We start from the raw sequence: 26,773 nt of genomic DNA, 5'->3' as shown, positions 1-26,773 counted from the left end.
CACGTTTGTGTGTGGCGCTTGTCGTGGCTGAGTAAATGCCCTTCAGCAGAGACTGGAGGTGGGGAATGGGAGAGGGGTCACAAGCCCCCACGGCAGCTGCTAGCGACCTCTTCCCTCCGGCTGTGCTGTGGAACAGCCGGGCTGCGATAGCCTGGGTTATGGCTGACGCGTTCTGGGAAGGGGCGTCTGAGAGAAGGAGGGGAGGGAGCTCAGTGTGGTACCGTCCCTTGAAGCTGCACAGTGAAAGACGCGCAGGCCTGCTGTTCAAGCACTGCCTGTCGCTGAGTGATGCAGCCGGTCACAGAGCTGCACACGGTGACTGCCGTAAAACCTGATGGGAAGGATGGCCTAGTAGGCTTGAGTTCTCTTCTCCTGCAGACTTCCCATGGCCCAGCCTCTTGGTGCTCCAGTTTCTGTCCATTGTGGATAGTAGCCGCGCCCTGTCTCACAGGGGTATTGGGGGGAGAAATACATCAAAGCCTGGGAAGTGCTCAAATACCATAGAATGGGGGCCATAGAAATACTTACGGTAGAATAAAAAGGGGCTTAGACACAGGGAAATCATCCATGTGTACCTGCAAATCCCCTTTCTTCTAACAGGAAGCTCTGCAGATCCCCTCCAGCGGGTCTCCAGCCTGCCTGGAGCCCAGAATCGGGCCTGTTGGGCAAGGCATGGGAAGTTGTGGATCAGTCCCTGAACAAGAGAATTGCCACAGCAGCTTTAGAAGAGTTACTTTATTTTTAATGTTGAAACTGTGAGCTCGTTTTGTTCTGTGCCTGCCCAGTGCCTGGCACAGCGGGGGCTGGGGCTCCCAAGTGCTCTGCCAATATCAATAATAAATTAATTCGTCATGAACAATGAGGAATTAATACCCTCCCATTACAGTCAATTACTGCAGGGAACCTATTCTCCTCAGTCAAAAAACACAGCTCTTGAGATACAGTCCAGAGGACAGATGTTTTCTTCAGCTGGGCGAGATCTGTGGCCTTCCCTACTAGAAGGATGGACACTTTGGGGTAAGCATAGGTAGCTGTTTCTGCTCGACTGTACTGCCAGGGGTCACCAGCCCTTTGCGGTGGGATTTAAATAGCAGCCATGGAGGGACCGCAAATAGTTGTATGCATTAAAGATGCAACGGGAAAATGGCTTGCCCGGACAGCCAGAGAAGGAATGCTGGTGAGATCCATGTGCAGGGTCCTGCCCAGGGAAGGGACCTGATCCATCTTTCCTAATGGTCACTGAGCTGTTGCCAGTGAGAGCTGGGGGCAACTGCTGGCCTTTCTGCTGTTTTGTACGTGTCTCTGAACTCTGGGCTGAAGCTGCAGACTTCACACTTCCCTGTCTTCAGACCTGACCCCTGCCTCTTCTCTCTCAGGTTAGAGGACGAGAGGAGGTGGGTGTCTGTCCCTAAAGTCTACGTCCTCCAGCCTTGGATTTTGAACCTCTTGATGAAATACGAACAGTTGGACTCCAGAAATACTCAGGTGCCTGGGCATATCCTGAAAGTAAGTGACTGGGACTTGCTGTGCATCACTCGCCTCTTCCCAGCGCCCTGTTGGACGTGGGAAACCTCTGCTGCGGGATGTCACCGTGGCTTGAGCGTTTCTGCAGAGCTCCACTCACTGGGCTCCCTGAGGGCTAGCCAGGAGGGCATGGTGCAGGTTCGTTGCCCCTCCCCCAGAAAGGGTAGGGAACTGAGACACATTAGAGGGCTGGTCTTTCCAGCTCCCCACACACCATCTCGCTCTAAAATTGAACTCCCCTCCTGGGGCTCTGGTTCTCTCTTCCCCTTGAATGTTGTGCAGTTTTCTCTCCCTAGAACCCACGTGCCTGCCAGTTCTTTGTCTGGTTCTCTCCCGCCCCTGTGGCATTTCTCTTTCGGCTTTTTGGGTGGGGATGGGCTGAGATCTCTCTTTTTGCCCCTCATGGTCAACATACCACATGACTCCCTCCCATGTCTGAGCCCTGAAGGGCATGGTGCTGCTGCTCTTTCCATCAGCCTGAGGTGGTCGCTAGCCAGCTGGGCAAGGCAGCCCTTTCCCACAGCACTCCCACACCTGCTGCAATGGGGCGGCCTCTGGGGTGCTGCCCCTTCCCTTCCTGGATCTGGGTCTCGTCCCACTCTTGTTATTTGAACACTGGATAGAGACAGGTGCCTGCCCTGAGGGGTTTGCAGGGTATGTCTATCTTGCAATCAGGACTATGATCGCAGCACGTGTAGATGTACCCAAGCTAGATCAAAGCTAGCTCTAGCACGAATCACAGTGAAGTCATGGTGGGACCCTGAGCAGCTGCCTCCTGTGCTGCCGTGGTTTCACTGCTATTGTTACTTGAGCCAGCTTAGCTTGGGTATGTCTACACATGCTGCAGTCACAGTGGAGACACACCCACGAACTACAGAGGCATAGCTGGTGGAGAATGGGGCAGGAAGGCAGTGCCTTGGCCTCACTAAGACCAGAGTGTGTGTGTGGGGTGAGCGTAGTTTGTGTCATTAATGTCATAAGAGAAGACGGAGGCTGTGATGCCTGAGGCTGGTTGGGAATTTTTCAATAAAACTTTTTTTTCTTTGGAAAACGTCAATTCATCTAAATCAAAATTTGTCGCAGGAAAGGGTCAATTTTGACAAAGTTCTCGTTTCAGAAAAAAGTTTGATTTGTCCATGTTTTGTTTTATGCAGGATTATTGTAGCCGTGTTGGTCCCAGGGTATCAGGGACAGGATGGGTGAGGGAATATCTTTTATTGGGCCAACTTCCGTTGGTGAGAGAGACAAGCTTTCGAGCCCCACAGACCTGAAGATGGGCTCTGTGTAAGCTCAAAAGCTTGTCTCTCACCAACAGACATTGGTCCAATAAAACTTCACCCACCTTGTGTCTCATGTTTCATTTTGACATTTTCTAAACAGAAAGTTCAGTTTTTCAGTTAGAAGCCACTTTTCATTTCAAAAGTGAAGTTAATTTATAGTAAAAATATGAAAAAAGTCAAAATCAAAACAAAATACTTCGACTGGGGGGGGATGGTACCTAGGGAGATGGTGGAATCTCCATCCTTAGAGGTTTTTAAGGTCAGGCTTGACAAAGCCCTGGCTGGGATGATTTAGTTGGGGTTGGTCCTGCTTTGAGCAGGGGGGTTGGACTAGATGACCTCCTGAGGTCTCTTCCAACCCTAATCTTCTGTGATTCTATGAATTGACCCAAACTGATTTATTATTAGTTTTGGATGCTCAGTTTGCAAATATTTTTGAGATTTTGACTTTTCATCCCAATTTGGGATGGGAATGTTTTTTTAAATCAACATAAGAACGGCTGTATTGGGTCAGACCAATATCCTTCTAGCCTAGTATCCTGTCTTCCGACAGTGGCCAATGCCAGGTGCTTCAGAGGGAATGAACAGAACAGGGCAATTATCAAACCATCCAGTCCTTGTCGCCCATTCCCAGGTTCTGGCAGTCAGAGGTTTAGGGACACCCAGGACATGGGATTGCATCCCTGACCATCTTGCTAATAGCCATTGATGGACTTATCCCCCATGAACTTACCTCATTCTTTTTTGAAACCACGTATACTTTGGCCTTCATATCATCCTTTGGCTGTGCATCGCGTGAATAAGTACTTCCTTCGTTTGTTTTAAACGTGGTGCGTATTAATTTCATATGGTGCCTGCTGGATTTTGCGTTATGTGAAAAGGAAGTGTTATTTACCCTATTTGCTTTCTCCACGCCATTCATGATTTTATAGACCTCTATCATATCTGCCCTTAGTCGTCTCTTTTCTAAACTCAACAGTCCCAGTCTTTTTAATCTCTCCAGTAATTTTTGTTGCCCTTCTCTTTACTTTATCCAGTTCTAATTAGGGCTGTCGAGCGATTAAAAAGATTAATCGCAATCAATTGTGTGATTAACCAATCATGGAATACCATTTATTTAAATATTTTTGCATGTTTTCTACATTTTCAAATATATTTATTTCCGTTACAACACAGAATACAAAGTGTACAGTGCTCACTTTATATTTTTTATTACAAATATTTGTGCTGTAAAAAAACAAAAGAAATAGTATTTTTCAATTCACCTCATACAAGTACTGTAGTGCAATCTGTTTATCATGAAAGTTGAACTTACAAAAGTAGAATTATGTACAAAAAATAACTGCATTGAAAAATAAAACAATGTAAAACCTACCAGTCCATTCAGTCCTACTTCAGCCAATCGCTCAGACAACCAAATTTGGTTACAATTTACTGGAGATAATGTGCCCGCTTCTTGTTTACAATGTCACCTGAAAGTGAGAACAGGCGTTCTCATGGCACTGTTGTAGCCGGCGTCAAAAGATATTTACATGCCAGATGCGCCAAAGATTCATATGTCCCTTCATGCTTCAACCACCATTCCGGGGGACATGCGTCCATGCTGATAATAGGTTCTGCTTGATAATGACCAAAGCAGTGTAAACCGACGGATGTTCATTTTCATCATCTAAGTCAAATGCCACCAGGAGAAGGTTGATTTTCTTTTTTGGTGGTTTGGGTTCTATAGTTTTCACATCTGAGTGTTGTTCTTTTAAGACTTCTGAAAGCATGCTCCCTATCTCATCCCTATCTCAGATTTGGAAGGCACTTCAGATTCTTAAACCTTGGGTCGGCTGCTGTAGCTATTTTTAGAAATCTCACATCGGTATCTTCTTTGCGTTCTGTCAAATCTGCTGTGAAAGTGTTCTTAAAGCAAACATGTGCTGGGTCATCATCCGAGACTGCTATAACTTGAAATATATGCCAGAATGTGGGTAAGACAGAGCCGAAGACATACAGTTCTCCCCCAAGGAGTTCAGTCACAAATTTCATTAACGCATTATTTTTTAAGGAGCATCATCAGCATGGAAACATGTCCTCTGGAATGGTGGCTGAAGCATGCAGGGGCATACGAATGTTTAGCATATCTGGCACGTAAATACCTTGCAACGCCAGCTACAAAAATGCCATGTGAACTCCTGTTCTCGCTTTCAGGTGACATTGTAAATAAGAAGCAGGCAGCAGCATCTTCTGTAAATGTAAACAAATTTGTTTGTCTTAGAGATTGGCTGAACAAGAAGTAGGACTGAGTGGACTTATAGGCTCCAAAGTTTTACATTGTTTTGTTTTTAAGTGCAGTTATGTAACAAAAAAATCTGCATTTGTAAATTACATTTTCAGGATAAAGAGATTGCATTACAGAACTTGTATGAGGTTAATTGAAAAATACTATTTATTTTGTTTATCATTTTTACAATGCAAATATTTGTAATAAAAAATAATATAAAGTGAGCACTGTACACTTTGTATTCTGTGTTGTAATATAAATCAATATATTTGAAAATATAGAAAAACATCCAAAAATATTTAATAAATGTCAATTGGTATTCTGTTTAACAGTGCGATTAATTACGCTTAATTTTTTTTATTGCAATTAATTTTTGAGTTAATCGCATGAGTTAAATGCGATTAATTGACAGCCCTAGTTCTAATATCTTTTTTGAGCTGGGGTGACCAGAAATGCACACAGTATTCAAAGTGTGGGCATACCATGGATTTATATAGTGGCATTATGATATTTACGGTGGTCTTATCTATGCCTTTCCTAATGGTTCCTAATATTGTTAGCTTTTTTGACTGCTGCTACACATTGAGTAGATGTTTTCAGAGAGCTATCCACAATGATTCCAAGATCTTTCTTCAGTGCTAACAGCTAATTTAGACTCCATCGTTTTGTATGTATTGTTGGGATCACGTTTTCCAGTGTGAATTACTGTGCATTTATCAACATTGAACTTCATCTGCAATTGTGTTGCCCAGTCACCCAGTTTTGTGAGATCCCTTTGTAACTTTTCGCTGTCTGCTTTGGACTTAACTATTTTGAGTAGTTTTGTATCATCTGCAAATTTTGCCACCTCACTGTTTACCCCTTTTCCCAGATCATTTATGACTGTTATGACTCTATATACTCCCACAGTATTCTTGCCAGCAAGTTAAAGAAGTATGGATTGGATGAATGGACTATAAGGTGAATAGAAAGCTGGCTAGAGAGCTGGGCTCAATGGGTAGTGATCAACGGCTCGATGTCTAGTTGACAGCAGGTATCAAGCGGAGTGCCACAGGGGTCGGTCCTGGGGCCAGTTTTGTTCAACATCTTTATTAATGATCTGAATGGTGGGATGGATTGCACCCTCAGCAAGTTCGCAGATGACACTAAGCTGGGGGAAGAGGTAGATATACTGGAGGGTAGGGATAGGGTCCAGAGTGACCTAGACAAATTGGAGGATTGGGCCAAAAGAAATCTGATGAGGTTCAACAAGGACAAGTGCAGAGTCCTGCACTTAGGATGGAAGAATCCCATGCACTGCTACAGACGAGGGACCGACTGGCTAGGCAGCAGTTCTGCAGAAAAGGACCTAGGGGTTACAGTGGATGAGAAGCTGGATATGTCAGCAGTGTGCCCTTGTTGCGCCAAGAAGGCTAACAGCATTTTGGGCTGTATAAGTAGGGGCATTGCCAGCAGATCGAGGGAAATGATTATTCCCCTCCACTGGTGAGGCCACATCTGGAATATTGCATCCAGTTTTGGGGCCCCCCACTACAGAAAGGATGTGGACAAATTGGAGAGAGTCCAGCGGAGGGCAACGAAAATGATCAGTGGGCTGGGGCACATGACTTATGAGGTGAGAGAACTGGGCTTGTTTAGTCTGCAGAAGAGAAGAATGAGGGGGGATTTGATAGCAGCCTTCAGCTACCTGAAGGAGGTTTCCAAAGAGGATGGAGCTCGGCTGTTCTCAATGGTGGCAGATGACAGAACAAGGAGCAATGGTCTCAAGTTGCAGTGGGGGAGGTCTAGGTTGGATATTAGGAAACACTATTTCACTGGCGGGGTGGGGGGAGGGGGGAAGCACTGGACTGGGTTCCCTAGGGAGGTGGTGGAATCTCCATCCTTAGAGGTTTTTAAGGCCCGGCTCGACAAAGCCCTGGCTGGGATGATTTAGTTGGTGTTGGTCCTGCTTTGAGCAGGGGGTTGGACTAGATGACCTCCTGAGGTCTCTTCCGATCCTAATCTTCTATGATTCTATGCTGAACGGAGACCCAGCTGTTTACCTCTCTCCACTGACCATTTATTCCTACCCTTTGTTTCCTATCTTTTAACCAATTACTGATCCATGAGAGGCCCTTCCCTCTGATCCCATGACAGCTTAGTTTGCTTACGAGCCTTTGGGGAGGGACCTTGTCAAAGGCTTTCTGAAAGTCCAAGTACACTATATCCACTAGATCACCCTTGTCCACCTGCGTGTTGATACCTCAAAGAATTCTAACAGATTTGCAAGACATGATTTCCCTTCACAAAAGTCATGTTGACTGTTCCCCAGCATATGCTGTTCGTCTCTGTGTCTGATCATTCTGTTCTTTACTGTAACCAATTTGCCTGGTACTGAAGTTACGCTAAGCGGCTTGTAACTGCCAAGGTTGCCTCTGAAAACTTTTTAAAAAAATCAGCATTGCATTAGCTACCCTCCAGTCATCAGGTACAGAGGCTTATTTAAGTAACAGATTACATACCCACAGTTAGAAGTTCTGCAATTTCATATTTGAGTTCCTTGAAACTCTTGGATGAATACCATCTGGTTCTGGTCACTTACTACTCTTTGTTTAATCATTTTGTTCCAAAATCTCCTCTACTGACACCTCATTCTGGACAGCTTCTTAGATTTGTCACCTCAAAAGAATGGCTCAGGTGTGGGAATCTCCCTCACATCCTCTTCAGATGAAAAGAATTCATTTAATTTCTCCACAATGGCCTTGTTTTCCCTGAGTGCTCCTTTAGCATCTCGATCGTCCAGTGGCCCCACTGATTGTTTGGCAAGCGTCCTGCTTCTGATGTACTTAAATGTTTTTTTCCTGTGTGTGTGTGTGTATGTGTCTTTTGCTAGTTGCTCTTCAAATTCTCTTTTTGGCCTACCTAGTTATACTTTTAAACTTGACTTGCCAGTTTTTATGCTCCTTTCTGTTTTCCTTAGTAGGATTTAACTTCCAATTTTTAAGCAATGTCTTTTTGTCTCTAACTGCCTCTTTTATTCTGTTGTTTAGCCATGATGGCATTTCTTTTGATGGTCTTGCTGTTTTTGTTTTTTGTTTTCTTTATTTGTGATATTCATTTAGTTTGAGCCTCTGTTACGCTGTCTCCATGCAGCTTGCAGGCATTTCACTCCTGTGACTGTATATTTTAATTTTGATTTAACTAGCTTCCTCATTTGTGTGTCGTTCCCCTTTTTGAAGTTAAATGCTACTATGGTGGGTTTCTTCGGTATTTTCCCCTCTACAGGGATGTTAAATTTAATTCCACTGTGGTTGTTATTACTGAGCGGTAATAATCTCAAAATTGTGGGATGGAAAAACGGTTTCCTTCCCAGCTCTAGTGAACCCCCTTCCTCTGCCTATGTACATCCCTGAGCTGCTCTCATGCAAACTGATCGCAGGGGAGTTTGCCACCTGCCTTAGAAATTCCAAACAACTTTTTCTTCACTCCTGCCAGTCATCTGCTCCCTCTTGCCATCTGTCCTGAATTAGCCCCCTTTCCTCTCCCGAATGGGACCCCCATCCCCCTGCCTCTCTTCTGCACTCCCTCTTTTCCTCTATGACCAGTCTTCCTTCTGCTGTGTTAATTCCGATGGAATAAATGAGCCCAGCGAGTCAAGGGCGTTAACGTGACTGTGTCACTGTCCGACATTAAACATTAAGCATGGCTTGGGGTTTTGAGCACAGAGACCTGCTTAGTCCCAGGACAACAACCAGTAAATTGTTTTAAACCTTTTATTAAAGATACAAAAAAAGAAGGAAACACAGCAAGAGCATTTAGAAAGGAGCGTATGAAGTAAGGCTTTCATTTTAACAGTATCTCTTCCTCCCTTTCCCTTCCGCTGTAGAAAGCTTCTTCTAGGGAAGAGCACCTGACAGTTTTTAAATCGTGTTAAAGATGATGATAAATGTCCTTTTGGGGGAAAATTAAACATGAGTTGAAATGAGCTGCAGTTGTTTTGGTGGAAGTCCAGTCTTGCTTCCTTATGATAAAGCAAGACAAAAGAGGGCAAAAAGAACAGCAAAGATAGAAGATGCAGCTCTGTCTTTGGTGCTGACTTTCACTTGCAACCTCTTTGCTGGAGAAACACATGGTCTGATCAGCCATGCTGAGACCTGGCAAACTCGTACCAATGTCGGGCTGTTTAGGGCATTGCTTTCAGCTGCCTTTCTGGTCGCAGGCTCAGAGCAGTGCTGCAAAAAATGGCGTTGTCTAAGCCAGACTCTAGACAGAAGATAGAAAGAGTGAGAGACGGGAAGGAAAAAGACACTTCAGGGTGGGGGTGAGAACAGGAGCCCATTCCAGATGCTGTTCAGGGTTTAGCTGGAGCCCAATGTTGTCAGTTCCCTCTCTGGCTGGGGCTGCTCAGAATGCCTTTCAGGACCAGGATGATGAAGGTCCATTGGTGTCATAGCAGCTCCCAAGGTCCCAGCCGGGAGGGTAAAGCGTGCTCCTTCCAGTCCAGCCATCCCTGGTGCTCTGAGCCCCTCCAAAGCCTATTTTTTAGGGACCCCAAAAGAGAGTGGTGTGCACAATAGCCCATCACGGGTGAGGTTTATTTTCCAACATACCAATTTTGGTCTGTTAATTTCCGATTCCATTCTTCTTGCATTTACCAGTCATTACCGTCACACAGCCCCTGGGCACAGTCCTTCTGTGTGATGCTAACCCAGTCTGGCGGTCTTTAACGTTTGCTGACTTTTATAAACAATTTCATGTAACAGGCCGAGCTGGACTCTTGTAACCCTGGACAGGCCTCCGTGCAATACTTCCCAGCTCTGGCTGCTTCCTCTCGAGGGGCCTTTCTGACCCAACCTGGGACTTGTCATGTGACAATGGCGAAGCATCGCTAAGCAAGGAACTGCCTTAGAGCCAGGGCAGCAGCCATGCCTCTCACTCTGCTTCCCTGCAGGGCTCCTGCCCACAGCCTTCCCCGGCCCCCTCCTGCCTGGCTTCCTGCTGAAAGTCTCTGGGTGGTGGGGGCACCCCTCCTTTGCCCCTCGCCTGATTCTCTCTCCTCCCTGTGGGTAGCTCCTGCTGTTACCCAGCCTGAGGAGTAGCACTCTCATGACCCCCGCTGTTTCCATCTGCTGCTCCTCCTAAGTGTGATTCCCTGACAGGCAGGCATGGGCAGATGCAGAGCTCCTGTGACTTCAGGGGTGAATTTAATTCACCGACTTCATGGTGAGTGATCGTAAAGGGGGCCCGAGTGTCTGCAGCATCCCCTGGCCTGGCTGTCTTGCTGGGAGCAGTGTTGAACGCTAGCTCTGCTCCTCGGGGATGATGGAAGAGTCAAGCCCATGTTTGTTTTCTTCCCAATCTCTCGATAGGTTGTGAGTGACTTGAAGGCTGCAGACCAAGGCAGTGCCGCCGTCCTGCACATCTCAGATGGGTCCTACTACATCCGGGTGGTCGTCTCCCCGGAAGCTGTGCAGATGGCAGAATGGTGGGTTTCACCTTGTCTGTCGACCCTTGCTGGGGTAACTGTGCATTGCAGCTGGCGGCCAGGTTCTCATTGAAAGTTGGGTTGGGCTAAATCAGTAGCTGGGTGAGAGCCCATGTGGAAAGCCCAGGTGCTGCTGGAAGTAACTTATCTACTGTCCCAGCATGACACCTGCAGGTGCTGCAAACTGTGCTGCCTTTGAGTTGAGTTTCGGCTGAGGTCCTGCTTATTCGGGATCGTTAAAGGTGCAGTGGCACTTTACACAGGAGTCACAGAGTTTGGCCAGGACACCAGCGCTACTGGTAACTTCAGGTGGTTCCATTCCGCCTCTCTAACTTCCCCTTGCAGTTTCAGTTGGATCTGATGTCGTTCACTTCCTGTCCTAAACAGTCTGTGTAGGGCTGCTGTATGTGCCACCTCCAACGTGGGTAAAGGGATTATATTGGTCTATAATCCTCCTTGGGACTCCGCTGGCTACAAGCTGGTATGAGGTGTAAGGAGCTGTGTTCATTTTGCTCAGCACAAGGTTTGAAAGTCGCCCCATTCTCCAATTTCATTTTCAAAGGCAGAAAGGAAAACCTATTTCACTAGGAGGGTGGTGAAGCACTGGAATGGGTTCCCTAGGGAGGTGGTGGAATCTCCATCCTTAGTGGTTTTTAAGTTCCGGCTTGACACAGCCCTGTCTGGGATGATTTAGTTGGGGTTGTTCCTGCTCTGAGCAGGGGGTTGGACTTGATGACCTCCTGAGGTCCCTTCCAACCCTAATCTTCTATGATTCTATGATTACCATTTTTGTGTGTGGAAAATTTGGGAATTGGCCCTTTAGGTAAAACAATGGAAGGAAAACACTTCTGCCATTTCTGCAATGTTGCCTTTCTACTTATCCACTAGCTCTAAGCTAAATGTCTGTCTGTCGGTGGAAGAGAAGACACGGGCAGCAAACGTCCTGCTGATGTTCTCAGTGTCTCGCTTCCAGAGACAGACATTGCCCCTCATGATCATTTCCCAAGCCGGGGGGCTTCTCCCAGCTTAGAGAACTGGGTGTTCGCGCCAGAAACACTCGGATCCCCAGCCAGCAGAGGAGCTCTGTGAGCGTATGTGGAATTAAGTGAACATTTATGAGCCTCCTGTTAGCAGCCTTAGTCCGATATACACTCCTCAGAGTGAGTGGTGCTTCTGAGGCGTGCAGCAGCATCCAGTCGCTAGGCATCGGAGTCGCAAGATTTGAGTTTTGGTTCCAATTCTGTTGCTGTGTCCTGGGGCAGGTCACTTCCCCTCTGAGCCTTCATCTCCTCATCTGTAAAATGGGGATAATACTCACCAGCCTTGGTAAAGGGGTTTGAGAGCAAGGCAAGAAAAGCTTTATGTAAACACGCAGGATGATTGCTCTTGTGACACTGGGTGTTGCCTGGCTATGTAAGTGCAGCTGTGCGCTGGACATCAGCTAACAGCACTGGGGCAAACCACAGACTTAGAGACTGCCCTGTGGCTTAGCCTGAACTCCTCAGTCACGCAGGCAGCAATTCATCCCTTGCCGATATAAAGCAGCTCATCCTACTGCAGGATTCTGCCTCACATCATCAGCCAGTGCCTGCCAGTTCTGTGTCCAGACTGCTGCTGCCGCAATGTTTGCAGCGGATGGATCACGGCTCAGTCTCGCTCTCTCCTGGCATGCACCAAGCTGAGCTCTGCAGCAATAACTGTTGGAAAACTCTTGGGAGCAAAGGCTCATGTTCCGAACATGGGACTGGAACATGAAAATTTTAATCCTGGCTCCACCACTGAGTCGTGCTGTGGCCTCGAGCCAAGTTACTTAACCTGTCTGCCTCAGCTTCCCCATCAAAGGCGGGTACGTATTATAATTCCCCATTTTACAGATGGGAAAAGTGCCATGCCTGTTGTCAGTAGTGGAGTCACGAATAGCATACAGGCCGCGCAGCTCTAAGCACCGTGCTGCACTTGGGATCACTTTGTTTGATAGTCGCCCAACAGGCCGATTTCTAACAGCGCCGCTGAGTTGGAGCAGTGGTTCTAGAGTCCTCTCACAGGCCATCACCCAACTGCTCATGCACGTTTGAGACCATTTGTCACTCACAAATTTGTTTTGCTGCTCTCTGTTTCCTAGTGTTCAACTGCAGTCCGGGTTCTCCAACATCATTGGCAGGATTATCATCTTGCAGAAGTACATGGTGTGCTTCCAGGAGGAGACCAAAGCGGTAAGGCTCTGTCTGTCTCAGCGGCCATGGGATCCACCAGCTGAGCAAAGTGATGGGGGTCGTACTCTAGGGTGACCCTGTGCCCTGCTCTCTGGATATTCTAATGCTCTTGGATCCCGCTGAGATGCCTTGTGTTGGACAGGCAGCTGCCCTCCCCAAGGGCCCAGAATCAAACGTAAGCTGCGCGTAGCTCCCTTTGTGCAGCTGGAAACCCTTTGGCTCACTTTGTTGTGTGGCTGAGGTGTTCAGCAAATGTTACAACATTGTGACAGTTCCCTCCAGGATGCCACCTGGAGTGGGGTACCACTGAGCCCGCCTGACCCACCAGCCTGGGCTCCCTTTACACTGTACTGCTGTGACAAACTCTCAAGCCCCCTCCAGCATGCATGCAGGTAGGGATACACCCAACTGCAGCACAACACACACAGGTTCTTTAACCACCCCCTGCATGGGAAGGCAAAGCTAAGGCATCTCCCAGTTCCTAAGGAATGCACTGGGGTGCCAGGGTGTCACAGACCTGATGGCAAAATACTGAGGAGGAGAATGCTTGGGGGAAGGAGGGGATTTTGAGGAGGGGGGAATTGAGCTATCTGGGAAAGGAATAGACTCTGGATCCTCAAGGGAAGGTACATGAGCCTCTCCACACATCCAAGTCTAGTTCCATAGCCTCCGGTTCACCCCATGTTCACAACAGAGACGGATGGTGCACATGTAAACTCATTCTGCTCTAGCAACACATTGAGTGACCCCAGTAGCTGCTGCCTGCCAGGGCCTCCAGCCGTGTTTACGAGGCTTAACCCTTGCTTTGGGCTAGAGAGTGGAGCTGGTGCTATAAGCCGTGACTATTTTTGCCTAGGAGCACTAGGTGGAGCTCCAGAACTAGCACCTCCAATGCGGCCCCTGCGCGGGCAGGTGGATGGTGTGGACCTTCCCAATATGACCTCTCCTGAAGGGCTGGTGCTCCTTTGCTAGGGAACCAGCTCCTAGCTGTGTGGTCAACAACAGCCTCTGCTCTCTGGGCACGTGGGCAGGCATATTTCGTGGCCTGCTGGGCCTCCTCTTCCGGCTTGCTCTGGGCAGCCAGCCTTGTGAGGCTCACTGGACTGATGGGTGATGTACTGCAGAGAGCTCCTCTCCACCACACCTCTCTCTTCCCCCCCCCCCCCGTGCCCCCTTCCTGAAGGGTCCCCCACCTTCCCAAGTGAATACAACCCTCCCCAGCTCCCTGTCCTTCAGCAGTAGGCCCTTCCTTGGGCCTGGCTCGGCAGCACACTGCTGTCACTCTGGCTCCGCCTTTCAGCCAGGGCTCGCCTCACATGGTGCCTCCAGTCCGACACCCCACCCCTCTACCTTATGTGTGGTCGGCGCCTGGGCACTGCAGCCCTGCGTTGCCTCTCCCCAGGCTGCCTCCAGGTCTTCAGGCCCATGCCTGCTCCTGGTCTGGTCTTTGCTGCCCAGAGGTCTTGTTTGCAGAACAGTGGGCCACGCCTGCCATGGGTCCCTCGGGCCTGACGAACGAGTCCCTCACTGGACCATTCAACATCTCTTATGCAAAACAGCTTCTGCTGACATGTCAGGATGCAAATTAGGCCCTCCCATGCCCCAGGGGCGGGCATGGGGATAGTGTGTCCCCAGTGTGTTGTGGATGCACCACCTGGGTATGGAATATTCTGGAGGGCATGGGATGGAGATGGGAGTGCAGCCCCTAGTTGCTGACTGTTCTGGATGGGAGTAGGGGCTTCCTCAGGTAGAATGTTCTGGGGTGCCACCTGGGCACAGAAAGTCCTGGAAAGGGTGAGGGGGGTGGAGGGCATGGCAATGCAGCATGTCTGAGATGGAATGGGCCTTGATGGGGTGTGGAGAGACAGTTGCGGCCTGTCAGCATGTTACATTATGGATGGATGTGGGAAAGAGCCGGTGAGTATCAGAACATTTGGACTGAGGAGACAGCATAGATCATTATGGATGCGGTGGGATGAGGCATGGAACATGTGGGATGGGGCGGTACGTGGGAGACAAGGGGTGGGGCATGGAATGTGGGAGATGGGGGCGGGATGGGGCAAGTCACGGGATTAGGGAGGCGGGGGGTGGCATGTGGGGGATTGAAGGGGGGCCCTTCGTCTGTTTTACAGGAATTTTTTGTGCACTCCAGACCTGAGGGGTGGGGCACCTGGGAGGGATGAGATCTCTGGAGGGGTCTGCGCCCCGGTGTTGCAGGAGCCTGACTCCAAGCTTCCCATTCACACTCAGGCCTTGCTTGAGGGGATGAGAGGCGAGGGTCCAGTGAACCAGAGTAGGGGTAGTGCCAGGCTCTGGAGAACTGCCCCTCAGAAAATGTGGGTTTTGTGAGGGGAGGGAGGATATGGTGGCTGGAGGAAGCAGGCACTCCCAATCCCATTACACCCTCAGTTCCTTGGCACCTGTGTCACACCGCCCGTCCCATGGGGCTGACTGTTCTCATTCCTGCTGAGGTGACTGCTTGTCCCCTGCTCATCCGCTTGCAGCCCAATAGCTTTCCCAGAATCCTTTGCAGCTGTTGCCCAAAAGCTTTCTAGGCACTCCTTGGCCTGTCTCCCGTGTGGGGTCCATCCCTCGGCGAGGGGCTAGCCGGGGAGTGCATCGCCTTGCTCCAGCCTGGCTTGCCAAACCGGCCTGAGGCTGGAGCCGGGCGCAGGCCCTGCCCTGGAGAGGGAGACGGTCTGCAGAGGGCTAGGCTGTGCCTGGAGGATGTGCTCAGAGGTTTGTGACTTGAGCCTGAGCAGCCCAATCCTTTCACATTCCAAAAAAATAGCAGGACTGTTTGTGGGTGCCCCAGCTAGAGCCGGGGGGAGGGAGGGGGTGCGTGGATGTGTTTGCTTGCAGTATATTATTCAGTATATTATTCAGCCACTAGTGTTGGGTGTGTGTGGTTGGTAGTGGTGCATGTATTCAGACACTAGATGTGTGCATGTGCATATGTTGTTTAGACACTGGTGTGTGTGTGTTAGCTTGCAGTATGTTGTTCAGTCACTGGGGCGTGTGTCTTTGTGGTACACTATTCAGACACAGGGGGTGTGTGAAAGAGCTTGCAGTACGTTATTCAGCCACTAGAGGTCTCTGTGCCATCAGGCGCTCCAGCCAGGCTGAGTGCCCTGGCAACCAGGCCGGAGGTGGCTGGGCCTAGGCTGTGGGATGCCTGCCCACCTGCAGCGGTTTCCTTTAATGCCCACTGGGGGCAGGCTGTTATCCCACATAGCCAGGGGAGCCCCAGAGAGCACTGAGGCGAGAGGGCCCCATTCCCCTCTCCTGCTCCCTCCAACTCCCCGGCCCCCTACACCTCTCGCACCCTCATTTGCTGAGGGGCTTGGTGGAGACCCTCCCCTCGCTGACTGGGCCCTCACCCTCCAGTGCCGTGGGGGGTGCCGATGCCCCCTTGTGGGGAGCAGGTGGCTTTGCTGTGCGCCCCGCGCCTGACCCTGCCTGTCCGTCCCTTCCAGGAGGAGTGCGAGTTCTACCTGTCCGTCCATGAGTTCATCGTGTTGCCCTTGCAGAGGCAGAGGATGGAGGCTCTGAACTGGTAAGGCCCTCTGCTGGTGTGGCAGCTCCGGCGCGCACGCGCTTCCCCCCTCGCTGAGTTTGCAGCTGGGGATGGGGGCCCCATGGGGATCCCGCACCCTCAAGGCAAAGCCAAGAGATTGCAAACGGTGCATCGACTGGCCCACGTGTTGCACGACTGTGCACGGGGATGATGCCAGAAAGACCCCAGTATCGCACCCTCCAACTTTTAATTTTATCACCCCCACCCCTCACCTCTAGGAGCTTGTGGGGTTAGCAGCAGCCAGATTCTCTTCCCCCCGCCCGGGAGAAGGAAGCCAGAGGGGTTGTGCAGCTCTCTCTGCACTGGGGCGAGAGCTGCGGGGCGCACCAGCCCTCTGCTTTCAGGGGAAGGGGCTAGGCCTCTTGCTTGTGCTGAGGCATCAGGTTGTTCGCAGCACATCCAGCAGCTCCGATTGGCTATCTTCTTCCCCCCGCCTGCAGGAGACAGGGAATGGGGAAGGCCGATAGCTGGGGATTTCCCTGGAGAGCAGGGTTTTTCCCTGCAGGCCTGTCACGGGCAGAAAACCACCCTCTGTGTGGGAACTGCATAGAGTTGGCGGTCTGGGATCCCATCTGCCTCTTTACCCCTCTGAGGTCCTGTGGCAGCGTCCCTCACTTAGTCTGCATGCAGCTCACGGCATGGCCATTTCTTGCGAATTTATGGCGGGTCATGGAATTGAGGCCCTGGCTGCAGATGCTGTGAAAAGCTCCACCTATCAGATGCTTTTTGGAAAGCAAAATATATATATGAGAGACTCGTCCCAGACAGGGCCCTTTGGCCGGATGGAAGATTTGCTAAACTGCATGCCCAGACTCCTAGCTCTTCCCGGGATGATATTTTTGTGCCTTTGCTATGGTCTTGGAAGGAGTAACTATCATTCACCATTTTCACAGATCAGTACGTGCTTGCACAAGATCCCTAGGCAGAGCGGGGCATAGAACCCAAGTCTCTAACAGAGCAGAGCTAAGTCTTGAGCACTTTGCCACACAACCTTCCATAGGAACTTCTCCAGTGAGGTGCCTCTGTGACCCACACTAGCACAGTACAGGGCTGGGTCACCCTTTAGCAACTAGACCATGTACAGAGGTTTGAGTCTACTACTACTTCCATGCTAAGAGATCTGGTCCTTCAGCTCAAGTGAGTGAGCCTCTTATTTTTACATCCAGCGGTCCCAGGTCCAGTCCTCGCAGAGCACCTGAGCAGTGGCGCTGGGCTGGGTTCTCACCACAACCTGCTCTGAGGCTGGGAATAGAAACTTAGAATCCTGGGGCCAGGTCCTCAGTGTTTTAGGCACCGAGCATCCATTTATTTCAATGGGAGTTAGGCACCTAAATACCTTTTGGGGATCTCGGCCCTAATGCCCAGTATCCCCTTGGAGTCCCTCAAATACTTGGAGTCAGAGTTGGGTTGGGGTTTCTTTTAACTTCCTCTGCAGCATGAGAAGTGGGGATCATCTGGTCATATCTCACTTAATCAATCCCCTGCCATTGCCGGGGCCTCAGATATTGATGCACCTGGGTCCCTCCTGTTCTCTGCTTGTGGCCCCTAGTTGTTTAATCTCCTGAGGACTGTAATACCTTGGTGTAATTATGGTTGTTGGATTTACTAGGCAAGTGGCTGGGTGTGTTGATGGCCTATGATAGAGGAGATGGGACTAGAAGATGGTCCCCTCTGGCTTTGAACTCCAGAACACTACGATTTGTGTACCCCGCTAGCAATATGTGATGAGCCAGTCCATAGCTTGTTAGCTCTTCAGGGCAGGGACAGTCTCTTACTCTGTGGCTGTACAGTGCGTAGCCCAACAGGGCTCTGATCTCGGTTGGGTTCTCTATTGCGAGCTCCTGCTCAAGAGGCTAAAATCGCCTCGTTCGCTATTTGGGCGAGCTGGGAGTACAGTGGCACGCTCACACACAGTGGGGTACATGGGGAGGGCAGAATTCAGAAGATCGACCAAAAATCACAATTGAATCTTAAAACTCATGATTTTGGGGCCAATTTTATAAAATCATGGGCTGGATGGGACTTCAAAGGGGTCACCTAAGCCAGCCCCCTGCGCTGAGGCAGGACCAAGCAAACCTAGACCAGCCCTGACAGGGGTTTGTCCAACCTGTTCTTAAATCTCCAGTGACAGGGACTGCACAACCTCCCTTGGGCATATTGCAAAACTTAACTACCCTGAGAGTTGGAAAGTTTTTCTAATATCTAACCTACATCTCCCTGGCTGCAGATTAAGCCCATCACTTCAGTGGGCATGGAGAGCAATTGATCATCATGCTCTTTATAACGCTCCTTAACATCATGAAGACTGTAATGAGGGCCCCACTCAGTCTTTTCTCCAGGCTAAACATGCCCAATTGTTTTAACCTTTCCTCGCAGGCCAGGTGTTCTAACCCTTTTTGGGGTGTCTGACTCAGGTTTTTGAACTTGCGGGGCTGGCCATTCTGCGCTCCCTGGCCCAGCTGCTTGGGCACTGCAGGGGTTGAAGGCATGTAGTCAGTCACTGGGGCTTTCACTAGACCCCTGTGTGATGGTTCTCTAAACCCCTTATATGCCCCGGGTCCCTGTTTTTCCATGGAGGCTCTCTGTAGCTCTAAACGGCCGTTCTCCCCCTGGCTTTAATCACATCACCCTTGGAGGCTGTCTTTGCAACCCTCCCACGTGTTCTAGCTCATCTGCTCTTTCGGGGAGGCGATGAGGGAAAGGGGAGATGAAGGCTTCAAGGAAATAGCGCTGCATACTACAGCGAGGGCAGCGCCTTGTCTGGGCGTGGCGGGTAGGCTGCTGCACCAGTAACCAAGACCCTTTGTTGTTCCAGTAATCAGGAGCCCTCAATCCTCCAGAAGATAAAGGAACTATGGCAGTGAGTACATGACCCAGTTGTGGCACCATTTTCCTGACTTGCCAAGATGTGTGCTCGGTCAGGGCCTGGGTCGTGCTGACTAGCGAAAGGAGGTGCACGTTTACGCCGGCTGCGGGACTCCTGTGTCACAGGCTGTGATTGACCTTAGCAGGAGTCATCAAAAAAAGCTGGTTTTCATGGCTGAGCGTGTTGATGGTTGGGATGACATGTGGGGGTGTTCGCCCTTGTGCTTCAGGGTGTGAGGAAACTTCCCCCACTGGCCACGTGTTCCTCCTGAGCGAGCAATGGCTCGGAGGGGTAGAGGCACCATTGCCTTGCTTGTGAATGGCTCCCTTAGTGTGCAGGGAGGCGGCTCCTGCTCCGCTGAGACAATGTCTTACAATTTCCACTGCTCACCTCCTGTTTGGGGTTGCTGCTGAAGAGCAGCACGCTTCCCTTCAGATCGCCTGCAGAGGGAGTTGGGCTGAAACAGTAGGGTTAGCTCCCCCGTGTCTCAGTGCAAGCGTTGCACACGGAAGGGCAGGGCTAGCATATTCCCGGAAAGGCCCATCTCCTCAAAGAAGTGCAGTGCTTTGCCTGCAGCAAGGTCGACTTACGCAAATCCGCACTTATGGGAAAAGTTCTGTAAGCCTTTTTTGTGTGTGTAATTGTCAGGTATATGTTCCCGACTTACGGAACGCTTGCGTAAGTCAGGGAGCGTCTGTATAGTGAGCTACCGGAGTGAAATTGCTCAGGTATCAGAGAGAGAGGCCAAGGGATGGCTCTGATTCCCACAGGGGCTCAGTCTTGGGGCACTCCCCCGGCTCTGGTTTCCCTGTTGGGCCGGGGGGCACTGCATGACCTTTGTAAGGTTTTCTGTTGGGTTCTGGGCAGGGAAGCTGTCTGGAGCCTGACCCTGGGATCTGTGTTGTTTGACTATTGCAGGAGAGGCCTCACCCTGAAGACTGTTTCCTCCTCAGGTACAGTGGGAACAGTGACGGGAGAGGCGGGGGGTGGTAGATGTTGCTGACCTGTGTGAAATGAGTTGGTGGATCTCAGTTCTCAGTCCACCTTACACAGATCTCTGCCACGATGGCACTAACTGCCCGCTTCGTCGGCCGTCCCAGCAAGGAGTTGGATGTGGTTTGAAGACTGACCTGCGCTCTGGAGCTGTCTGCTCTGGGCGGGGCTGAGACGCACTGGTGGAACAGCATGAGCCATGCGTCCTGACACTGCCAGGGCTCTCAGTGGATAAACAGGACTGAGAGCTTTGGGGCTGTCAGTGCAGCTACTAAACCCACTGACAATGCAGAGCCCTGATCTGTGCTGCAGTCAGAGAACCACTCTGGAGCAAAGGGCTGTAAACCCAGCCAGGCCAGCAGGAGGCCCTAAGCACAGGGAGTTCGGCCTGAGGATTTGCTTGCCACGTTTGGCCACGCTACACTGGTATGCAATGGAGGTGTGTTTTCCCTGAGGCCAGCCTGCTCTGCCCTGCCTTCCCTCTGGCCCTGGGTGGCTCCCGGTGGAACTCTCGGCAGCACAAAATGGTCTTAAGCGCTTGGTTAATAAAGAGTCCAGATTCATATTAACTCTCTCTCCCCCCCACCCAGAAGTGATGTCCGTGCTGGTGAAAGGGGCCTGATCGACAGCCCTGGCACTGGGCACCTGTGTGCCTTCACAGAGCCTGGGCAGTGCCCCCTTCTGCCTCGTTCCTACACCGGAGTGCCAAGTCACTGCACTGGGTATAACTGTGCTCCCACTGGGCAGCCTCTGACTCGTCTGCATTCGAATGAATCAGCCCCTTGCCTCTCTGCAGCAGGCAGCAAGGGGGCCAGCAGGAGGCTGTGGTGTGCTGTGGGCGCCTGTCCGTCAGGAACTGCACTGAGACACCCCCATCCTGGCTCTTAGCAACCCCTGCTGTTCCAGTCCTGGGTCTTCCTGGAACCAAAACTAACTCACAGCTGAGGGCTCGGAGCAGATGCCATTCAAACTCCTCTTGCCTTCCCCAGTGCCTTTGGGTTGCCCCCTTCTGCCCCAGAGGCGGTGGCATTTCGTGCTAAGTAATTCTCGAGCAGTACATCCTTTGCAAAGTGCTTTGGCGATCCTGTGTGATGGAAGGTGCTGTGGGAATGTAAGACAAGGTTGTTGCTGTGAACAGAAAGGAAGTATTGAGAGCTGTTGGTACAAAATAGCTTCTCCAGGCGCTCTGTGTGTGTCACAGCTAGGCTCTGGGCTCGTGGCCTAAAGGGGATCTCAGTGGCCTGTTGACGTGGGCGCGTCTGTCCCCCTCTAGGGATGTCGGTGTCTCAGTTAATGATCGACATAGGGCAGAGACGGCTCAAGGTTTTGAAGCAGAATGTTGAGGATTGCTTGGATTTACTGGACCCAAGTGAGGTGCCAGCCATAGGGGAGAGGCTCCCTGTCACCAACTGGGAGGTGGAGCGCAAGAGAGAGGTCAGTGCTGGCTGCCAGCCTGTCCTGGCTGTGCATGTGTCCGATGATCTGGTACGGGGCCAGGTGGGGCTGAGGGGCGACGGTGGGGCTCTTCTCACAGAAGAAAGAGGTAAATCCTTCGACCTTGGGAGGGAAGGACCCAGTGCGGGAGGGGTTTCGAGTTGGAGGGAGCGAGGGTGGCTCTTGCTGTGGCATACTGGCTTTTGGCATTTCTTGGGAGAGTGCTGCACTCGGTCGGGTTCCCAGAGCTCACGCTGGATGCTCAGACCTAAGAGCTAAATCAGCTCTTCCGGGCTCTCTCTCCTGGTCTGGGGAAGAGCTGCTGGTCTTCCCAGTGATGCTGGGAGCCCCAGGGATGGGTCAGTGTGCCGGACTGCCTGGACTCTCTGTCTTTTGTCTGTGATGTAGAAGCTGGCTAACAATTCTCATTTCAGCTGAGTAAAGACGTCTTTACAGTGCCAGCCAACTTCCTGGTGATTGGCCCAGAGGAGGAGGCGGCGATTCGTGATGCCTGCGTGGCAGGTCAGTGCCACAGCTGTACCTACAGTCTGCAAAGCCTGGCCATGTCTGGGCTGGGGCTCTACCCCAGCGCCTTGCAGACCTGATTTTGAGAGCTGCAGGCTCTCAGTCAGAGGTCCCTTCGGGTTAGCAGGCTGTGGCTCTCCAGGAGCGTGCCCAGGTCTCAGTGAAGCACCCTCTGCCTGACGCGCTCTCCCCCCCATCTCTCACAAGCTTCCTGCACCAACCGGGTCTGCCTCTCCGGGGTTGCTCTGGAATGGGGGAAGGGCTCCTGAGCCGCATGGTTCAGTCAGGCCCTGCCTGCGGGGCTGCGCTCTCCGGGGATGTTGATCCACGTGGCGCGGGATGGCAACTGACATTCCAGTCCCCGGCCTGGCCCTTCACAGATGCAGCTAGAATGAGATGCTGCCTCTAGCCAGGGGATTTGCGAACCCTGTGATCTTCCCCAGTGGAAACTGGGGGGGAGCTGCAGTGGAGCTCTGCCCTGACGGGTACCTGTGGTTCTGAGAGGGGGCTTTAGGGATCTCTCAGGGAACAAGCTGAATCAGCGAGAGGAATCCAGAGGGTGACGGCAACCCCCCTATTCCTGCAGGATCTCCTCACACCGTTCCTGGGAGAAGCCGCCTTGACAGGGACCTGGATGACTGTAGTGTAGTGTCATGCACCAGTGGTGAGTAGTAGAGCCTGAGCCAGTGGCCTGGATCCTGCAGCAGCTGTCTGCTCTGTTCTGGATTTTCTTTTGGGGTTTGCCCCTCCCAGTTTTCTCTCCACTGGAGGATGGGGTCCATGGAGGGGCTATTGCAATATCCCACTAGTCTTCCAGGCCCTTGTCCTTCTCTGAAACGTAAACTCTGGTATGGAGCATGTGGGGGGAGTTTTGGTCGGCTGCTAACCAAGCGGGGCTGTTTGCCCCCAGTCACAGATTGTCCATGTTAGAGGTAACCGTCAATTCACCAGCTGTCTTGAAAAACAATTGTTTAAGCTGCATGAGGAATAAAATAAGTGGCAGCGATGCCTCTTGCCACCCCCGGCCGGCCAAGGAGCTGTAGCTTCCTCTCCCACACGCAGTCATCACCCATGCTTCTGCCACCGCTTGGCTAGGCTGCTGCTGTTCGCTCTGCAGTGGGCTAGCTCGTGGCACGCAGAAGTGTGCAGCAGGCGAATGTCTGTCTGCGAGGTCTCATTCTCTGAGTGCCGTTCAGGGTGCTGGCAATTAGCCTGGCCTGGCCCTCCGTCCCCTAAGGGACCAGCCCTCCCTCTCATCAGCTGGGAAGCGCTTGCTCTTGGTTCTTTTGGGGGGGGCGGGGACCTCTGACCTGAAGGTCTCCATCCCGTGACATTTTGAGCCTAGTTTTCTGTGCGATGCAGCGTAAGGTTGTGTTAGTGGGCCAGAGGCTTTGTCAGATGTTAAAACATCTCTGGTCTAAGGACAGCGGTTCTGCACCAGCCGTTGCCAGGGGTATCTGTCATTTTGCCCAGGCGAGTTCTTTGCTGCGCATGCACCGACAAGAGGTGTGGCTTTGTAAAAACACACAGAACCTCCCTAGGGAATTCTTACCCCCAAGCGGCAGGAAATCAGCACTCAGGCTGTGGCTTAAACCTGCCAGGGCAGGAAGATCGGTGCTAACCAGCCACTCCAGTTGACAGGCGTTGTCTTTGTGCATCCCCCTTGTGGGGCATGTGTGCTTGGAGCAGCCTCTTATGGGGTCACCCATGCTTTGCACCCCATAGCAGTGTCTCATCTGCTGTCCCTTTGGCTGTTTACAGCTAGCTAGTCCATCCTCTTTTCTCTTAGAACCAAAGAAGACAGAAAGGGGTGGGGTGAGTAGGAGAGTTGTCCCCCTCCTGATGGGGCAGACCCAGTCGACTAGGTCTGGTACAGTGTGTACAGCGTCTAGCACGCCGGGCCCTGATCTGTGACTGGGGCCGTTGGGTGCTACTACAGCATAAATAGCAGAGAGTCACACGCTTCATTGCTTCTGTAGGCGATCTGTAACCTAGCTGGGCCCCTCGCCTGCACAGCAGCTTGAGTTGAGTATAAGCCCTTGCTTTACTCAGCCGATAACGTGCCCAGAATCAGCCACTGTGGGGATCAGCTCACCAGAGTGGCTCTGTGGCCAACTTAATCAGTGTCCGGGTCCCTGGTTTGATGGATCGCAGCTGAGTGGCCCCAGGGGCGCTGACGTCTAGTGGATGCTGAGCTCACCCGCCCAAGGCGATGCTTAGCCCCCCCAAGCAGGAGTGTGTCCTCACAAAAGCTCAGCTCAGCAGGACACCGTGAAGATGGGGGTGCAGAGAACTGCTGTCCTGCTCATGGTGGGGATTGTGGCTATGGGAACACGAGGAGACAGAAGGGATTTGTAGCATGTGTGGGTGTGTTACTGTTCCTTGCTGGGGCCTTTAGCCTGGCCTACAGTGCTCCGATCTGTAGGGCTGCAGTCTAATTTCATTCTCGCTTTTGGCAGACCCTGGCGCAATGTCCCGAAGTTTGGACGTATCCCTGGATAATCCCTGGGACAAGCTTCAGTCAGTGTCCGTGACTCTGTCCTCCTCCTTGGAAGGTGAGTGCACACACTGCCTTCCAGCATCTCCTGTTGCAAGCGGAGAGCATCTTTCCTTCTCTCTGTGTCTGCACACCCTACATCTTACACCTGGAGATACAGGGTCAGACAGGAAGAACGGTGTGCTCACCTGCGCGCGCACACATGCAACTTGTAAGCCTTGTTACCACCATCACACTTGAAATTGCACACTCACTTTTGCACATGCAGTTCTTAAAACGTGGCCCATGCTGTGTGCGCGTGCAGGGGATGGGGATGGTTTTCAGGAAGGTACAGGCTGGATCTCTTTGATACATTCAGGTGCCTGTTTGTGTGTGTGATTGCGTTTGCCAGTCCACCCATCTGCATGCACCAAGGGTGATAGACCTTATCTCCCCCATAAATGGCTGATTTGCCCTTGCACGGTATTGGTGGTGACTGTATCATGGTCATGCCTAGGGACCACCGGCGATCACCCCCTTGTGCTAGGTGCTGTACAGACACAGTAACAGGCAGACAAAGGCTGGGGGATGGAGGCCGCGTAAACAATGAGATCAGTGACAGAAGCTGTAGTAGTGCCACCATTTGGGTTTGTTTTTAATGTTCTGGGAGGGGTTGTGTTGGGACGAGATCAGCTAAACGAAGGGAGAGGGGACGTGGAGGGGGTCGGACGGGGCGGGGCAGCCTGTACAGCAGGCAGAGACTCTGAGGGAGGGTATTGATGCAAACAGCCAGTCAGCACAGAGGAGAGAATGCCCAGTAGAACCTGGATAAGACACTTGGAGGACGCCTCCGGTAGCCAAGGGTTGCTGTGGCAGAACCTTCTCCTGCCAGCTTTGCTATCTTTGGCCCCTCTGGATAGTTCCCCTTTGGAATTGTCCTTCCCCAGCTGCCTTCCCAGCTCCAGGCAGGTGGGACAATCTCTGCCCATGCTGCTGTCTCCTGCCCTCTTCCACGGGGAAAGTTGTGTTTTGTTCTCTTTTGTCAGAGAAGTCCATTATCCAGCCCAGCCTGCCAAGCACAGAAGAGGCCCAGCTACCCAACTCCGCAGAGGAGGCGGCCATCACACAGCCTGACAGCAACACCCCAGATTTCTTGGAGCCTTCCAGCCAGCAGTCCCCTTGTAGCTTATCCCAGAATGAACCAGTGGAGACTGTATCCCCATCACTGCTGTCCTACAGCAGTACATGTCCCCCAGAGGCTGCCAGTCGAGGAACAGCTGCTGCCACGTTCCAGAGGGCACCTGATGTGGATAAACACCCTGATGCCAGCTATGACGTCCCCTGCGGCCAGCCATCTGGAGCTTTCCAAACCAATCTGTGCCCTTTCTCTCCTGCTCTTCCCATTTTGGGCAGCATCAACAGCAGAGCAGCACCCCCTGCAAATGGAGGGCAGGCTGAGCTTGGTGGCGCGGCTTCCCTCCCAGATGTGGAGAACAGTGGTCTGCCAAGCTCTGAATGGGACACTGAGCTGGGGAGTGGAGCTGGGGGAAAAGATCTGTCCAGGAGCAGGCAGCACAGGGTGACTAAGAGAAAGCTGCTGGTGGATGACAATAAGGCCCACGGCGAGGTTTTGTCCAATCCAGGCAAAACCCATCAGAGAGCACAGAGGAAACCTCCCCGTGCGGATGTGCCCATGGGGGACGAGAGCTGTGTGGACGCGAACGTAGTGGGCCAGAACCCAGGTATGGAGTTGGTGAGTGCTCAGAGAGCCAAGAAGACCAGGCTGGAGCAGGCCGGGCCAGCTCAGGAGCCTGCACTGCCCGGGGACCTGGAGGGGCTGCCAGGAAGGGGGAATGAGAGAGCAGCAGTCAGGAGCGTGGCTGTGTCCGGGCCAGGCCAGCACAGAGCGCAGGAACAGGTAAAGGTCCGCAGGCTCGTTGTCATTTCTTAGTTTTGTCTTAGTGTCCCACAATCTCCCGTCTCCGGGCCCCAAAGCCCTGCCTTGTAGCCACCAGCCTTCCAGCTGAGAAGAAAAGGGAAGGGCTCCCTCTGAAGGCTGGGCCTGAGCTTTCTGCCCCTGCAGCAGTCCTTCTCCAGGAGCGAGGGGTCTGCATGCCAGCCCACGTCTGCCAGGGGACTGCCCTCTGCCAGG

General features: G+C 51.7%; 1 protein-coding gene across 1 annotated transcript; it reads left to right on the top strand.

Annotated features, from left to right (window-relative positions):
* The first annotated feature begins 1,407 nt into the window (after positions 1-1,407).
* On the top strand, positions 1,408-26,136 carry LOC112117218 (adrenocortical dysplasia protein homolog). Its single transcript, XM_029912035.1, has 12 exons — positions 1,408-1,506; positions 10,422-10,537; positions 12,660-12,750; positions 16,227-16,306; positions 19,143-19,187; positions 20,112-20,146; positions 21,460-21,620; positions 22,055-22,142; positions 22,732-22,809; positions 24,605-24,700; positions 25,668-25,998; positions 26,106-26,136. The coding sequence occupies exons 1-12, from the start codon at positions 1,450-1,452 to the stop codon at positions 26,134-26,136; spliced, it is 1,209 nt and encodes a 402-aa protein (XP_029767895.1). The 5' UTR covers positions 1,408-1,449.
* The last annotated feature ends 637 nt before the right edge of the window (positions 26,137-26,773 follow it).

This window comes from Terrapene carolina, unplaced genomic scaffold, assembly GCF_002925995.2.
Source record: "Terrapene carolina triunguis isolate 2854851 unplaced genomic scaffold, T_m_triunguis-2.0 Scaffold168, whole genome shotgun sequence".
Lineage (NCBI taxonomy): Eukaryota > Metazoa > Chordata > Testudines > Emydidae > Terrapene > Terrapene triunguis.
This window is presented reverse-complemented; position numbering and strand designations above follow the sequence as displayed.